General features: G+C 36.2%; 1 protein-coding gene and 1 pseudogene across 4 annotated transcripts; one reads left to right on the top strand and one right to left on the bottom strand.

Annotated features, from left to right (window-relative positions):
- Positions 1–4,542: 4,542 nt before the first annotated feature.
- Positions 4,543–8,306, top strand: LOC133882781 (uncharacterized). Of its 4 annotated transcripts, XM_062321994.1 has the most exons (5): positions 4,543–4,681; positions 4,779–4,912; positions 5,793–5,918; positions 6,046–6,146; positions 6,259–6,575. In XM_062321994.1, exons 1-5 carry the CDS (start codon positions 4,634–4,636, stop codon positions 6,327–6,329), a joined length of 480 nt encoding a protein of 159 aa, XP_062177978.1. In that variant the 5' UTR covers positions 4,543–4,633; the 3' UTR covers positions 6,330–6,575. The 4 variants fall into 4 exon arrangements, with proteins under 4 accessions (XP_062177978.1, XP_062177980.1, XP_062177979.1 ...); XM_062321996.1 differs by lacking the exons at positions 6,046–6,146; positions 6,259–6,575 and adding an exon at positions 7,021–8,274; XM_062321995.1 differs by having other exon boundaries at positions 4,544–4,681; positions 6,046–6,575.
- A 943-nt stretch (positions 8,307–9,249) lies between these two features.
- On the bottom strand, positions 9,250–17,986 carry LOC133881244 (uncharacterized; annotated as a pseudogene).

The following is a 17,986-nucleotide window of genomic DNA, read 5'->3' as shown; positions in this document are numbered from 1 at the left end:
CTCTGATTTTTCTTCACCTACGTTACTTCTGAACCAAAATTCTAAAATAATTATCTTGTAACGCGGATCAAGCACAGCAGCAACAAACAACAAAGGGTTAATTTTCTCAAAGTCTCCCCAATACTTGTTGTATTTTATTTTCATCCTGATCGCCATAGAACTCAACAAATCATCATCACTCTCACAATACTCAATCAAAGCATTATAAACATTTTGGAGTACATTGAAATAATTGTTAGAAGTTGAGTATGAGGAACCAGATATCTCAATTGTCACCTCATAAAACACTTGCAAAAATTTAGCAAAGTTCCTAACATTTTTCCAATCTTCATCAATCGGAACCCCCAACCCCCTTCTCCCTCCACCATCCTCACACAAGTAGTTCCCAAAACTAACATCTTCATCTAACATTAGTTCAAATGCACTTTCATACTTTTCTGCCACATCCAACATCATATAAGTGGAGTTCCATCGAGTTGGAACATCAAGAACCAATGAAGCATGATACCCAACTGTCTTCCTTTCCGCACAAGACTTGAAGATGGCCAATCTTTGAGGGGATCCCTTTACATATTTCACCATATTTCGGATCTTTACGATTGAATCATCTACATCTTTCAATCCTTCATGCACAATTAAATTGATAATATGTGCACAACACCTTACATGAATAAACTCATGGCGACAAATAACTCTATTATTGGCCATAGTTCGCTTTTTAAAACAATCAATCGCAGTATCATTTGCACTTGCATTGTCAAGTGATATTGTCAATAACCCTGAAATCCCCCATTCCTCCAAACATTGCTCCAATTCTTTCGCAATCGTTAACCCCTTGTGATCCGACACTTGGCGAAATGCCAATATTCTTTTTTGATATTTCCAACTAGGATCAATGAAATGTCCAGTGATGCACATGTAATTCATATTTTGAATCGAAGTCCATGTGTCAGTGGTTAAACAAACCCTTTGACTAGTTTTCAAAAACTTGGTCCTCATTGTTTCCTTAGTCCGCATATACAACTTGATACAATCCCTCATCAATGTATAGCGAGAAGGAAGCTTAAATCGTGGCTCAAGAACCTTGAACAATTTCTTAAACCCCATCTTATCCACAGTTGAAAAAGGCATTTCATCCACAATAATCATCTCACAAAGCGCCTCCCTAATGATTTTTTCAGAGTACTTCGCAATCATTAGGTTCTTACAACTACTAGTACCACCATCACCCTCACTTGGCACAGACTCAAAAGTGAACTTCGATTGAGATACATCTTGACTAGCTAATAATGCTTTGTACTGTTGGCATGCTTTGATATGGTACAACATGTTAGAGGTTCCATTGCTCTTTCCGTGACATTTATACTCAGCCCCACAATAATTACAACGCGCCACAGGTTTATCTGCAGGACTTTCTGGATCCTTAGTAAAATGTTGCCACGCTATGGATGTTTTCCTAACATTTCGTTTTCTTTTGTTCTTAGGGAGTGGTGGTCGTCCACCACGACCAGCACATCTAATCCCCTGTGTATCTGTCTCTAACTCATCAGAATCACTGTCAACATCAATGCTTTCTTCAATACCTACTGAACTATCAATAGGAGGAGACGGATAACAAGATGCAGCTACTGATGATGCAGGTGTAGGTGCAGGTGCAGGTGCAGGTGTAGAGGTACCAATAACCATAGGTGTAGGTGTAGGTGTATCCATCTGACCATCTAAATTATAAAAAAAAAATAATAATAATAATGATCAAACTTTTCATACTACCATGAAATCATGAGAATGTATAGCACTGCTCCCTAACAATACTCCAAGCAATTCAAACCAGTTTTGGTCTTTTAAAGCTTTTGTCCACAATAAGAATGAATCACTGTTTCATAACAATACTCCAAGCAATTCAAACCAGTTTTGGTCTTTTAAAAATTTAAAGCTTCTGTCCACAATGTTGTCAAACCATCAAGTGGGTATATCAAAAATTTTAAGTACAATTTTTCTAGTTAATAAGCAACATAACCGAGCCTCATAAAGACAAACTCAAATACAGAATTACCCACATACACGTGATACACAAGGAAGAGGGAAATTTTCAACTTTTGAATAACAATTCTTCCAACCCAGACAGATTTTATGCAAGAGGGTTTAATGGGTCAACCTAAAAAGCATCATAAATCTTATGGGTACAACAGAAAAGTAATTTTTTTTTTTGAACCAAAATTTCATCTTACACGTGAGTTTTGAAAGGGAGAGATATTACTGTTTTTCTTCAAATTTTCAACCCAAGCTCATCAAATAAATGAAACCCACTCAGATTCTATACCAAACCTTCAATGGGTAAACTAGAAAGCATCATAAATTAGTTGGGCAGCTAATGGTTTTGCTTAAAAAGATTTATACAACTTATGGGTATCAACTTTATTGAATGGGTCATCAATTTGTGAAAATGAAATCCAGGCATCCAGCAATGAGCTAATCTACCGAAAAAGAGAAAAGGAGAACAGAGATAAACATGAAACTAGAGAAGTTGAAGGAATTACCTGCTGTGAGGAGGGGATGATGGATTCGGTCTTTCTCTCTTAACCGAATGCTTCACTCTGCTTACTAGAGAGGTCACCGACTCATAGGTGGCCAGGTGGGGTCGTAGGGACTCGGGGAGGCACCGCAGGCCCGCAGCAGCCGGCACTCGAAAGGCGGCAGCAAAGAAAATCCCAGATCCAAGATTTCAAATCCCAGGTGGAGAAGAGGTCTGATGAAGAAGAAGAAAGAATGCGATGGTTATATAGTAAGCCTAAAACGGCGTCGTTTTATCTGTAACAAAACGACGCCGTTTTGAATTTATATTTTTTTAAAATGAATTGAAACGTACGACGTCGTTTTTTATCATTAAAACGACGTCGTTTCTGATTAGTCGGTCGGTTAAACGACCGGTTAACCGGTCGGTCAAAAAACGGTTCGGGCCGGTTCGGAAAGTCGGTTAACCGCTTAACCGACCGCCTACCGAACCGACCAGTTTCGGTAAAAAAAATCTATTCCGACTACCGAACCGAATTTTGTCGGTTAAGTCGGTAGGCGGTCAATTTCGGTTCGGTCGCGGTTCGGTAGGCGGTCGGTAGGCGGTAATCGGTTAATCTGCACACCCCTATTTTTAAGTAGGCCGGTTCTTAAATCAGTCCATTTTTTATATGATCTTAGAGCATTCTCAAGTAGCTTACCAAATTTTACTAGTCAAAATAATTAAAAACCATTTTTGGCTATTTTGATGAATCACTTTTTTAATGCACATTTAAGAACCTCATTATTTTAACTATACACTATCATTATTCAATTTAAATAATACTTTTTCAGATTTCTTTTAGACAATCATTCTAGCAAATAACCCACAACTCAAGAATTGTTCCAAGGAGAAACAGTAACGAGGCTTCTTACCGTCGTGCAATAATAATAGACATTTGAATTAAAATGAACATATAGAGATAGGCTGGAAAGTTGCCTACCTGTGAAAGTCGAATATATCTTATTTGAAAGATAACTATGAGCCTTCAAATTTGTTGAAATTCCAAAACTCTGGATGAAGGGACTGCTATTTCAGAATCAATTTTTGTTTGTGAAAGCATGGGCATAGGAATCTTGAAAGCAGGGGAGAAGAAAATGGTACGTGAGAGTTGGGAGAAGAAAATGAGATAAATAAAGGAAAAAAGTGGTGTTGTGCTGTCTGATTTGTGTGAAAAGAAAGGAGAAATAAAAAAAGAAAGAAGAAGAGGGAAATGACCATTTTATAGTTTTTGTAGTGATTTTATAGTGATTTTAGTATGATTTCACCAAATTACAACACCAAAAAACTATTTTGACGAGATTATTAAAAATGCTCTAAAGTTAGGTCCATTGGCAACAAAACACATTTAATGGGCCATAGGTCATCTATATCAGGCCAGCAGACCAAGCCTATCATGAATAAACAGATGCAAGGGCATCAAGAGGATCGGAGCTGCTTCCATAGTATCCCAACTCATATCACCTGGATCACTTTACAACCAGAAAATGACGAAAACATGAGCTCAGGGGATGGAAGCCATAAAATCAAATTTTGTTAGCCACAACCTCTCCCTCAAACAACTATGCACCAGAAACACTTTATAAAAAGGATATGAGTTAGATCATTGAGAGGTGTGCTCACATTATCCTTAAACAAATATTTTTGTTTGGTCTGCTTACTTTCATTTTCAAAGCTCATCATTGACTTAGACACGATGGGTCATTTGACCTTTATTTGTTTCTTATATCTTGTAAGCGTTGGGGATCCGGAGCTCGATGTGCAATCAACCAACATCTTCAAACCTCTTTCTCAAAATCAAAAGATATTGTATTTTTATAGTTAAAAAAAAAAATTATTTAATATAAGCTGATTTAGAAAGAAATATGTTAATTTTGACAATAAAATGATAAAGAGACCTATATAAAATTCAAGAAAAATTTAAGAATATAATTTTTGAAATTAAATATGAATTTTTGTTTACATAAATTTATGGTGATCGAGTTAAATCTTCTTAAACGACGTCGTCTTCAGCTAAACACTAAATAGTCAAACACTTTCTTCTTGTCAGTGGTCTAGTCCCATAGTCCGTCCCTCTTCTCAATGGCGAGTGAAGCTGCTCCGTCTTCGTCTTCTTCCTCTGCTCCACTGGTAAATCGATCGGACGACACTTTTTCTTCTTCTTCTCTTTTGATTATTTGTTTGTTAGGTTAGGGTTCTAATATGAGTTTGTGAATGATTGACGCAGAATGAAGAGGAAGACTTATTGTTATTACACGGATCGGAGTCGGGTTGGGTTGAGGCTCGGACTCGGTGCGATCATCTCGCTTCCCTGTCATTGGATCTGGCTCACATCCCCACCCCCGATACTCCTTGCTACAGGTTGCTTCTTAGATCCATGCTCCATTTCACCCTTCTAATCTTACCATAATTTCCACTCATTGGTGTTGTAACTTAACCCACTCAAACTCAAACGTATCTCTATGTTTATTAGTCATTAAATGCGATCAATTCTAAAGATATCTTTAATGAAGATTTGAGAGCTTTGCTATTTGATGCGACTCATGCAAGTCATATATGATTTTTTTTATCTGTTAAATAATAATTAGATGATTAAATTCATTATTTTTTGTTAAGTTTTTAGAGTAATCACTAATCAGTAATTTATCATGGTGGTTTTGAGTTCTACTTCTTTTATTTTTTGTTTTAAAGAAAAATATTGTTGGTGGAATAAGATGCTCTTTCATTCAAATTTTATTTTGTTGCATTTAACAATTGTACATGGTGCATTGCTGGTTCAGTCCCACTTACATAAGAAAAGTGTTAAAATAAATCATTTACAAATGAAGCTTTGAATATTTAACTGAAATTAAGTAAAATGTGAGATTGTGGTTCAAATTTAAAACCTCTATTATAATAGCAAGTTAAATCATCGGTTATCTCAAAATTTAAACTGATAAAAAATATTGAAATTTAAAATAATTATTGATTGAAGTATATAATCAAGAGAGAGCGAGTGCGATTTTACGGACCTCTCTTCTGAAAATCTTATTTGAGTGGGAGTTTTGCTACCGCTTTACCCCGTGTCTCTAGCTATGTAGATTTTTGTTCTCTTTTCTATTGTTCTTGATTTGTTGGGTGTTTTCACTTGTATACTTTCCATGTACTTGGGTTGCACCCTTTGTGTGTATAGTGAATTTCCTTTACAAAAAGAAAAATTGAATTTATTTGCTCATGTGTGGAATTATTGATATGTGCAAAGGTGCCAACACCCGGATGAGAATTGGTTGTGTTTATGCTGTAAGGACGTGCTCTGCAGCCGTTTTGTGAACAAGCATATGCTCCAGCATCATCAGCAGTCGAATCATTGTCTGGCCCTCAGCTACAGGTATTATGTATTGGCAATTATTTTCTTCAAATTGTGTCTTCTTCGAATTATTCCATTTGACTTTCTCGGCAATGCATTATAAAGTTGTCTTGCTCAATGCTCATGTGGTGGTTACTTTGGGAAACAGTGATCTGTCGGTTTGGTGTTTCTCCTGTGATGCATATTTAGATGCTCAAGTGATTCTGCAACTGCGGCCTGTTTATGAGACAGCCTACCTACTGAAATTTGGTGAGGCACCACCGTTTCGGGCGGATTAATGTTTAAAATTTGTGATAATCAAGTTGAGGGTTGGAGGGCTTGTGGTCATGCCGTTGAGGTTTTTTTATTGTGGTCTTGGCAGTTTCCTTTGATGCAGAGGAGGTGGTGGAGTTTGAACTGACTGTGGACCAAATATGTAGCAAGCTGGATTAGCTATAAAGCTTAAAATCTGTCTTTTTATTTATGTCAAGGGCAAAGTTTTTATCTGAATTGGGTCGGAGAAAATTCTTTAACTCATTCTATTGAACTAATATATGTATTTAGAACATGTGATTCTCGTATGTATTTTTAATAGGATTCTTCCTCCAACCTGTACACAAGCCAAGGTTTCTCGAACTCAATTACATGAAAGGTAGGGAAGAAAGGGTCATCTTAGAATGGACCCAATATCTATTATCTTGCCACTTTCCAGTCAGTTGATTTCACTCGCCAGCTCCTTCTTGGCGATTACAAGAAATTCTCAGTTTTTGTTGCTTCTAGTTCAAAAAAGAAAAGGGGACTATGCAATAAGGCAAAATGGGGTCACCCTAGCTCATTGATGAAAATTTTCCAACGTAGATTATGTTAAAAGACAAACCGGGTCTTGTTGGTGAAGGTTGATTAGTAAGAATTAGTAGTTTGGCTGAATTTGCTGTTCAGTTGATGTTATAAGAGCAACGAGTCAGTAAAAAAAAAGTTTCAAAAAGACCTTGAAGCTTCAGATTCTCCCCAGGGTGATAAGGGAGGAGGCTTGTTAACCATACAATTAACCGTTGTAACCTTCTATTATGTTTCCACCTTTTCATTTGTCTTCACAATAGCCTGCTGAGGGACTTGACAAGTAATTTCAAATTCTCCCTTACAGCCTCATCACTGTGAAATCCCCGAATATCAGAGCGCTTATATTCTGCAATGGTGGGAGGATGGAAAAGAGGAGACAAATTGAGGGGAAAAAAGAAGAAGAAAAAAGCTCATGACTTGTAATCAGCAAAAGATTGTAGGCATTTTGCCAATTAGCATCTCACCTCAACGTTCTTCAAGGCCAAAGCCAGAGTTTGAATGGATTTCTGGATGATTTCAGTGTTCTCAGGGGTCATGAGGGAGGGAGGGAGGGAGTTCACCTCAATTCCTCAGAGGCTTCCATGAGGCTTCTGCTTAATTTCTCAACTTCCCGTAGCACACCACCATCATGAGCTTCAGCCAGTGCTTTAATCTATGTAAGCAATGGGTTTGCGTCTTCAATAACAGAGAAAACACGTTGAGTCAGTGAGGAGCTATGGGCAACGGCAATGTCTGCTGCTTCACATCCGAGACAGGTGAATATCGTCACCAATGCATCCAAACTCACCCCTTGATTTTCCTTCATCTTTTGGCGATCGCACATGATCAGACCTTCTTCGGCACATTCAGGGTCCAGCGGTCCTACTATACTGAAGGCGTCGGAATTGGATCTCACGGTGTAATATCAATTAATGTTTCCAGAGATTGTATTAATTGGGTCAAGTCCAAGAAAGGTGTATTCAGGGTGAAGTTATTTTTTGAGGCTATGATGGATGATGGAGATTCTTGGTTCCCATGGAAGTGTGTGTGGCGGACACAGGCCCCCCCGAGGGCAGCGTTCTTTACTTGGTCTGCAGCCCTAGGCAGAATTCTGACCTTGGACAACCTTAGGAAGAGGAATATGATTATTGTTAATAGATGCTGTCTTTGCAAGCGGGATGGAGAATCAGTGGACCATATTCTTTTGCACTGCGATCTAGCCTCAGCTCTGTGGAATAATATCTTTTCCCGCTTTGGTATTTCATGGGTTATGCCTAGAAGTGTGCTTGACCTGGCTGCCTGTTGGTGGAAGAAGGGGAGAGTAGGAAGTGCTACCTCGTGGAAAATGGTGCCTATTTGCATGTTTTGGAGCATATGGAGAGAAAGAAACCTTAGGACTTTTGAGAATGTAGAAAACTCCCTAGAGGAGGTGATAGAGCTGTTTCTCCATACCTTGTATGGTTGGTCGATGGCTTTTTTGTACCCTTTATCTATCAGCTTTGCTGAATTTCTTACTTCTTTCTCGAATTCTAGCTAGGTGATTCCTGTTGTATACTTCTAGCGTACGGAGGGGCGCCTTACGCTTTCAATAAAAATTTCATTACTTATCAAAAAAAAAAAAAATGTTTCCAGAGAAGACCCAACCGGTTCACCTCGATGACTGAATTTAGAGGTATGATCATTTTGTCATCTTCGATTTGGAAGTGAAATATTTAATTGAAATTGTGATAAATGATAGAGATAAGATTCGAATTTAGAAATATTATGTTAAACTACTATTTATCCCGTAAGCGTAAGCAGATAGAAAGTGAATTAATGATTTAATTAAGGGGAAACTTCACTTAATCTTCCTAAACGTCTATCACTTTTATAACTTCTTCTCAAAATTCAAAAACTCTCAATTTAGTATATCAAAGTTTTATTTTTTTTGCAATTTCACTACTCTCGTTAGGGTTTGAGGTTAGGTCAAACGGTCAAAGGGTAAAATAACCGTTATACTCTTGTAAAATTATAAAATTACCCTTAAATTATAATTAATTTGGTTTTTAAAAAATAAGGGTATTTTGGAAATTCTTACCCTTCCGTTAGAATTTAACGGGAAATCCTAACAGATAGGTGAGATTGCAATTTTTTTTTTTAAAATTCGATGCACTAAATTGAGAGTTTTTAAACTTTGGAGATGAGAGATTGCAAAAGTGATGAAAGTTCAAGAGGGTTAAGTGAATCTTTTCCTTTAATTAATATTCTTACAATACCCTTCGCGTGTGGGTTCAAACTCTTCCTTAATTAGTGAGGCCCGATACGTGGAATATTTAACTGAAATGGGGTTGATTGAGGAATCAGGGTTCAAACTCATAACCTCTAGCTTTAATACCACAAATAATTTCATAATGAGATGGAAAACTATGAAAACTAAGAAGAGTTTCTTGATCTGTTACTTACCTTACAAAGGTGCTGGAAGCACACTTATATACATGGGTGTTGAGGAATAAAATAATACAAGTTGAATCAGTAAATTAATGCAAGGTAATCACATGTAATCTTCTATCTGCGGTCATTGCAGCACTTTGGGATATGCAGCAAGAGTCGGAGTATGGTGCTGTCTTGGGGTTGAAGAATGGCTTGGAGTGTGGTCCATTGGCTGTACAGTATGACCGTTACTTGTGATAGAGTCACCGCATTCTGCAGTTGAGGTTGTAGCAGTACGGGCAATACTGCAATCTGCAGGTAAGGCCCCAGCAGGTGCTGTCATGGCAGCACCTGCAGAGGGAGTTCTTCTAACAAACTAAAGGTAAAACGCGAAAGAAAAATTGAAAATGGAGACAGGATTTTTTGGTCGTTCGATTAGACACCTAGATTTACTTCTAGGTAATTGCCTAAGGGCTACATCATCGATATATCTTACATTATAAATTACACGTGTGTGTATATATAAAAGAGAATTGGAGTAGATGAAGGTAATACAAATACGGTAATCAAATTCTATTGAATTGATTACAATCGAGTAACTATGAAAAATATATAAACCCTATGTTCTAACACATTCAAAATTTCAATGATCCCCTCTAAACGAAAGTAGGGAGCTCATTTGATAGCAAAATGGAGTACATTTCAACCTCTGTTATCAACCAGTTTGTAACAATCTGGACTCCTTGATACAATGAGAGACACCATATTAACGTGGTAACGTTGAGCTGCAATATGAAGAGCTGTCTTTTCCAATATGAAGAGCTGTCGTTTCCTTTGTGTCTTTCATGTATGCATGCCAACAAACATGAAAAAAAAAAAAAAGGAAAAAGAAGAAGAAGAAGAAGCTAGCAAAGGTACGAATACATTGATGAGTTTTATTTACTTATATGATATGGTAAGTTTTGTTTAGTGTAGACACTCAATTATAGATATATAGAAAGCAAATGGTGGAAATAATTAGGGAGAATTGTTAGATCCCATAACCCTTATCTGCAATATTTGATGATGATCATATCCTGAATTTACCCACCTTAACACAAAAAAAACATTCCATAGAATCGCATATAGCTTCGCATTGTTGCTTGCATTCAAAGGCGGTGGTACCTTCAGCATTGCAATTGGTCAAGCACTTTTTGTTGCAACGCTGGTCCACTTTCCATCTAATGGCTTTCTCCAACCACGAAATGAAGGGCCCAAGTCGCAGTACACCACTTTTTAAAAATCCAAGACTTTTTTTTTATATGAAAAGTGAAAAGAAAATACAAATCTTGTAGACAAAGTGATTGTAGTTCCATTGTATTATTTTCTTCATGTATAATGACGAAAAATCATTTGTGTCTCAATTAGAATTAAGTTAGATTACTTAGGCGGTGTTTGGATGTCTTGTACTTTCTAGTCCCTCATATTCTCATATTTTAGTGCTTCTCACGTGAGTTTGATTAAATAATGGATACTAATGTGACGTCTCATATCGCCTAGTAATGCACATTTTTTGACACAACGTGTTTTAAAGTTGTGATTGTCATAAACCTATCAGAACTCCGCAGTTAAGTGTGCTTATGCGAGAGTAGTACCAGGATGGGTGATCTCCTAAGAAGTCTGGTTTAAGAGAACAAAAAGCAGACAATATTGTGTCATTGAGAGTGGGCCATTACAAATGGTATTGCGCAGCTTGAGATGGGGGGAGCGTGCACAAGTCCATGAGGGTTGGCAGTGGGCACTCGCTGGGACGCCAAGAATGGAGTGATACAGTGGAGACGCTTGGTCCTAACATGGGGTGATTATGAGGTCCCATATCGTCTGGGAATGAGGATGTGCTTATATGTATAAACGCATATTTTTTGACACAACGCGTTTTAAAGCCGTGATAGTCATGAACCTATCAGAACTCCACAGTTAAGCGTGTTTATGCGAAAGTAGTACCAAGATAGGTAACCTCCTAGGAAGTCTGGTTTAAAGGAATTAAAAGCGGACAATATTGTGTCATTGGGGGTGGGTCGTTACAAATAGTAATGACCCAGGGAAAAGCGCTAGTCAGATCTGCGCTGTCACCCCAAAAGAATTAGTTGATTTGAAGCTTCTCTATCTTATAAAGCCCAATTTCACCTAGTAACTAGGTAATGTGAGACTTAGCACTCATGACTATTTCTTATAAACCACTTACTCTATGTGAGCTATTTATCTCTTCCCAATATGGGACTAGGGTGTTACAAACTCTCACCCTTAAACCCATGAAGTTCTCGTTAGGGCCACATCATGCGGTGCTCCAGCACTCGATGACTTGGCGTTACTAGGTGGTTCTGATACCATTTGTAATGACATTGGGAAAAGGGCAAGCTAGATTTGTGCTATCACCCCAAAATGATTAGTCAATTTGAAGCTTCCCTATAATTCCTTATAAAACTCAGTTTCACCTAGTAACTAGGCAATGTGGGACTTAGCACTCATGAATATCTCTTATAAACCACTCACTATATGTTAGCTATTTATCTCTTCCCAATATGGGACCAGGGTGTTACAACTAAGTTCATAAACTAGTATATATAATTTATTTTTAGAGTATTAGCGTCGACCTAGTGGGTTATTCAAAATATATTTTAATTTATTTATTTTGTATGTGTAACTCATTAGTGTCCACAATAGTCGATGCTGACGATAGACTATTAGTGTCGACGTATTTGTCGACCACATATATCATTTGCGTCGATATGGTGGGTCATCATCAGCGTTGACCTCTACGTCGATGCTAAAGATAGACCTATCAACGTCGGCATATGATATCTGTGCTACAATCTTTAGTGTCGACCACATATATCATTAGCGTCAACATATGTCGATGATGGTGGGTCATCATTAGCGTCGACCTCTAAGTTGATGCTGATGATTAGCTGATTATCATCACCGTCAGAGCTTTCGGGTCAACCTATTGACGCTAATAGTCAATAGCGTCGACTTGGGGACTTTTAACGTCCACCAAGTGTCGATGCTAATAAGCAACTTTTTTGTAGTGAATTTTACATTAAAACCTCAAAATATGTTAAAGACTAAGAAATCAATGGCATGTAAAAATGGTAGTCTAGAATCAATGGCTTGTAAGAGTTATAAATTAGTAACGATCATAGCTATTACAACTGAATTTTTCTTTCATAAAAACTCATGAACACGTCCTAAGGTCAAGCAGTAAAAACGTTTGAAACGGCTGAAAACAAATCATGTTTGTAACAATACAACATGTCTTAGCAAACAGGACATCAAATATCAATATTATGTAATATGTAATATGTATCATCAATTCGTAACATGCGAAATTAAGTAACAAGAAAACTCATTCAGACAACACTTGTCACTAATTAATATATATGATTCTGAGATATCACATCTGAATAAAACATCCTGGATCTCTTTTTACATGGTTGATATAATGATCAGTAATTCTACAAGTTCTTCATGTGTTCCTTTCAATAATAAAGTGGTTTTTAAAATCACTATTTGATTAAAATTTAATAATAATCAATCACATGCTCATGAATAATAATTTTAAAAGTAACGTCATTGTTAGAGGGACATAAGAGTAACTTTTAGCATTATAATTCTGATTGTATAATTGTATTTACATATTTGTTCTCCGCATAGTAGTAGATAACGAAAACGGTTAATAAGCAAATGATACTGTTAGGAATGGCAAGATCCAAGGAAGGCGCTAAGACAGCATATGTTCCCGTGACAAATGCCAGTACCATTGCTATGAAGGCCATACAAATGAATTTTAAGGCGGCTCGGAAGAGAAGTAGGACATTTTTGTTATCCTTAATATGCCTGTTGATCAAAAATGGCACCAATAGGTGGATAAAGACAGCAGAACTTGAAAATGCCATGGATATTGTATCCGTCATGACAAATACTTTGAAAACAACACTTTTTCTCAGAAGTGCAGAGCCTGAGTCTTCTCCACTTTGCACGAATCCCCCAGGCATTGTGATACATGCTGCAAAGGTTACAGTTGTAATGAGTGCAGCCACTATCAACTGGGGTCCAGCTGTCTCCCGCAAATAAGATAATGTCTCCTCGTCTGCTGGTTCCTTGGTATTGTCTTCGTAAGTTATTACTCGTAGAGGTGGTCGACCCTTTGCAAGCCGAATTTCATTCCTCTGTGTAATATTTATAACGATATTATTAGGGATTTTTATTTCAAATAGGAATTTAACATGATTTTTTTTTCTAAAAAAAAAAATGGGTGTACATATCCCTGCGCGCAATATAAGAATTATAAGAACATTTAGACGAAAAAAGTCTATCAGATATGTAACTATGATCAAATTAAAATGCTCAAATCGTTTAAAGACAGAATTGGAATTTAAAACAAGAAAGAGAAAAATTTTGCTGCTTGTTATGGAAAGAAAAAGGAAAAGGTAAAAAAAAAAAAAAAACATTTATTTATTTATTTTTTATTTTAACACTTTTTCAATATAAAAGTGAAAATATATAATGGCATTATTTATTTATGGCCAGAGTTTTCCTCCAAACTAGGTTCGAGGAACTTTCTCCAACTTAGTCTATAAAAAATGTCATATGTCCATTTTTATATGAAAACCACATGCTTCTTTTAATTGCAAGGAATAAAGCTGTCAGAAATTTTATTAAAAGTGCATTTGCTCTTCCAACTTTTCCCCTACAATTAAAAAAGCATGTGTTTCTCACATACAAAGAAACATATGACATTTTGATAGACTGAATTAAAGGAAGTTTCTCCAACCTAGTTTGGAGGAAAAATTTGTCATTTTAAATCTGTTAGTGGTGGGAGCGGCATCTGAAAATATATATGTTGGGTTAATTCGTATTTGAGGAAAATTTTGAGGTTTCGAAAAGTAGAAGAGGCTTTTTCAAAGTTTTTTTTAAACAGATTCTTTAAATTTTCAAATTGCAAACAAAATTGTGCATTGTCAAAAACCGCATGATTTTAAAAGATAAAATCACAATTTTGAAGGCCGAATCATGATTTAATAAAAAAAAAATTATTTTTTTTCAAATCGCATATTTTGAAACTGCTAAACCAAAAGGACACAAAATTTAATAAAAAGACAAACATCCCATATTTAAAATGAGACAAATATTTAAAAATATTTCTGACATTTACTAATGTTTATTTAATTAAGATCACTAAATAGAAAAATTATATATATATATATATATATCTCCAAAAGAAATTACAAACTATAGCAACAAGCTAGTACAAGAAACGGAAAATAAATACAGGCTTAACAACTTGAAAACCCAAGCTAGACAAACAACATGCAAGAACCTTCAGACACGGAAAGGGAGCCGTAAAGGTTGAAGTCACTTGCAAATGCAGCCAAAAAAAGTTGTGGCATACTATGATGGGTAAAACCATTGAGAGTAAAAGAGCCTCTAAAGACTCATATTTAGACTAGTTTCCAAGGAAAAAAAGTAGACTAAGAGTCGGAACAACGGAAGAGGGATCTTCTTCAAAAACAAAGAGTTTGAAGCCCAATAAAATTGGGTCAAGTAGAAAGCAAAAACACAAAGAGAACAACAATACATATAGAAAAACAGAATAAAGACCAGGAAAAAAACTCTAAGCCCGAAAATTAGCAACACCAGAAGTGGAGGTGGAGGGGACGAGGAGGCGTGTGAGATCCACGCGTTGTCGCGAGAGAACCAGCAAGTTGAGCGGGAGGCGGTGACGGGGAGCAGGGAGGCTAGAGACGACGTCGGAGAGGCGCATTGATTGGCGGGGCTGTCGGAGGGAGGCAGATTAAACTTCAAGGAAGCCAAAACCGAGACCCATGATAGATCCAAACGGAGGAGGCGGAAGGGCATTATTGGTGAAGGCGTTGAGGCTGCGAGTTCTGGAGGAGATTGGATAAATCGCACACAAGACGATGGATAATACCTCATAAGAGATTGAGAAAACTATAGGGAAAACTACCAAGGAGAGGGAAAGCATAATGAGAAAAGGAAGATGAATAAGAGAGGAGGAGGACCCCTCATTCTTCTCTCCTCCTCAAGCTGTGTCTCTTCTTGGTCGTGAGAGAAAAAAGTTTCTAACCCTAGCAGAGCGTTTTTCGCCCATTTAACTTTTAGAGATTTTAAAATACATTAGAACTTGTTTAACAATACAATTGATTTTAATTTTTCATGTATAATATTTCTATATCAACTTAATTAGATATTAGTTTCTTCTTAATTCATAAACAACTAAAATTTAATTTGTGTAAGAAAAAGGAGAAAATTAATAATCAATATAAGTTCAACTTTCTTAGTTTGCCCCCAAAAGATGATAGTTATATGTGCTAAATCAATAAATGAATTTGAACTATCTTTCTGAGAAAGCATTATAGATGAGTGATTTGATTCAGTAATTTTAGATTTTTTTTTTCTTCATATTTTTAGATGTATTTGAATACTTAATACTAAATTTAGAAAGAGAAAAATGAGAGTGATTAGGAGAGAGGAAGAGAGAGGCAATAGGTGGCCCCACCTGAAGACCTGAAAAACGGATAAATAAAGAATGATGGAAATAAATTTTTTCAAATGCAAGATAAAATTATGTGTTACCTCTTTTGTTTTGAAAACTTGAAAATAAGGTGAAAGGCGTTGTTCGAACGCGGTGAGGTTTTCTTTGTTGAAAGCCATCTTGTCGAGTCGAGGGTGACCAAAAAAATTCTCAGCTGGCCAACTTTTTTTCAAATAGTAATGAAGAGGTGTATCCCCATCGGCATTCTTCTCATTCAAAAGGTTGTTGAGACACGAATTTTCTCTAATAATTTCAATGATCCTCTCTAAACATTTGTTCTTCCCTCGTCTTGAAAAAAAGTGAAATTTGTAGACGGGGCAATTGATAGCAAAATGGAGTACATTTCAACCCATGTTATCAACCAATTCGCAACAATCTGGACAACTTGATACAATGCTCTTCACTATATCATCATTACCCCGTTGAGCTGCAATATGAAGAGCTGTCCTACCGTTTTTGTCTTTCACGTATGCTACATATTTATCATCATTCAACAACAGCGCTGCTAAGGCTGAATGGCCCAAGTATGCAGCCAAGTGAAGCGGAGTCTGATCCTCATTGTCAACTATTCTACTTATACCTTCAACTTTTTTCAGAATTCTTGTGGTCATATCTACAATAATTAAAGTAATTTGTTTGTTAAGTATAATGATCATTTTCATATATTTGATGAATTTATTATTTTTTCCAAAATTATTATAAACCTTCAAAAAAAAGTAAACATGCATTACTCATTACTAAATTAACCATGCATGTAGAGCATTGAGAAAATAAATAGAGAGTACCTTTATATTTATCACCCCATGTTACGGCAGCATGCAAAGCTGTCCTACCAAGGGGGCCGCCGCTGCCATGCATTGATGATTTGCATTTGTCTAAAATTTTGATCACCATATCTTTAAACCCTCTCTCGACAGCTATGTAAAGTGGAGTCTCACCAGCATCATTAGCAAAATATGAAAAATTTGGGTCTGTTTCGATCAACAATGTTACAACCTTAAGGTGACGATAACGTACAGCCTCGTGCAAAGCCGTGTCTTTTTCTTTGTTAGTCATCCTGAGCATTTCCTTTACTGGTTCAATCCCACCTTCTTGTGGTCATATCATATCAAATATCCTCAAAGGTTAAACAGAGAAAAAATGATTGATTTAATTATTTAATAAATAATCTAAGATAGACATGGCATAGATTGATCAGATGAAAAAAAAATAAAACTTCTTTGGTTGGCTATAGCTAGGAAACTATAACTATTGTTGATATTACTTAATAACATCGAGTTTGTTCATCTAATTCCAATTCTTCTTGGTCCAAATGTTCCAGGTGTAGCACATACTCCAAATACTACCGTTAGCTTACTCATGCAACTCGTGATGACACAAATTATACATATTAGGAGCCTTGGCATACTTGAATGAAAAATATAACTGAAAAGAACATAATAATATAGAAAGCTTAACACCACCAATAGTTAAGGCCACAACCTATTCGAACTAATATCAAACGTACTCCCGGTATCAGCGCACCCAAAAATAATTTTTAAGAGCACTGAGACCAGCTTTTCTAAATCTTATTCTATTTCCTACATGTAAGAAAAACTCCTAAAAAAACCCACTTGAATTAGATTCTCTTGTTATTCCATAAACTAAGGAAACACGGGAACAAAAAATTGTATCTTACATCCTGAGAAGCAAAAGTAGTTCCCTTACCATTATTTTAATATAAAAAACTTTATATTTCCTCTCTCATTATCTAGCATTTATTTAAAATAATATTTTAATGATTTCTCTTTCATCTCTCTTTTTCTTAGCATTTAATTTAAGAGGAATGCTGAACCTCTTTCTAGTGTTCTTCTGGTATCCATCTAGAAGGACATAAATATAATAAAAAAATTACATCTATGTCATTCTGGATGACATAGATGCAATTTTTTAATTTTTTTTTATTATATTTATGTCATTCTAGATGGATACTAGAAGCATTTCTCATAATTTAAATAATAATTCAATGATATAGAGAAATGATAAGAGAAGCTATTGTGAAATGCATTTAAATAGTGAATCAAAAAGTGGTTTAATTTCTTAAATTGAAGAAAAGTTTAAGAGAAGTTGCTACTGATTCTCCAAAGGTGAGATATGGCGAAATTACCGAGTTGAATCAACCATGAAAATGGCAGCAATGACAGTCGTAAGTAGCGGCTTCCGTCGCAAAAGTTACTTCAAGTCGATATATCAAGATTGAACTACTACGAGAAACAGAAGAATGTGATGAGGGATTGTAATACCCCAT

The sequence above is a fragment of the Alnus glutinosa genome, chromosome 11 (genome assembly GCF_958979055.1).
Source record: "Alnus glutinosa chromosome 11, dhAlnGlut1.1, whole genome shotgun sequence".
NCBI classification, from domain to species: Eukaryota; Viridiplantae; Streptophyta; class Magnoliopsida; order Fagales; family Betulaceae; genus Alnus; species Alnus glutinosa.
The sequence above is the reverse complement of the archived record's forward strand: the minus strand, read 5'-3'. Positions and strand labels throughout refer to the sequence as shown.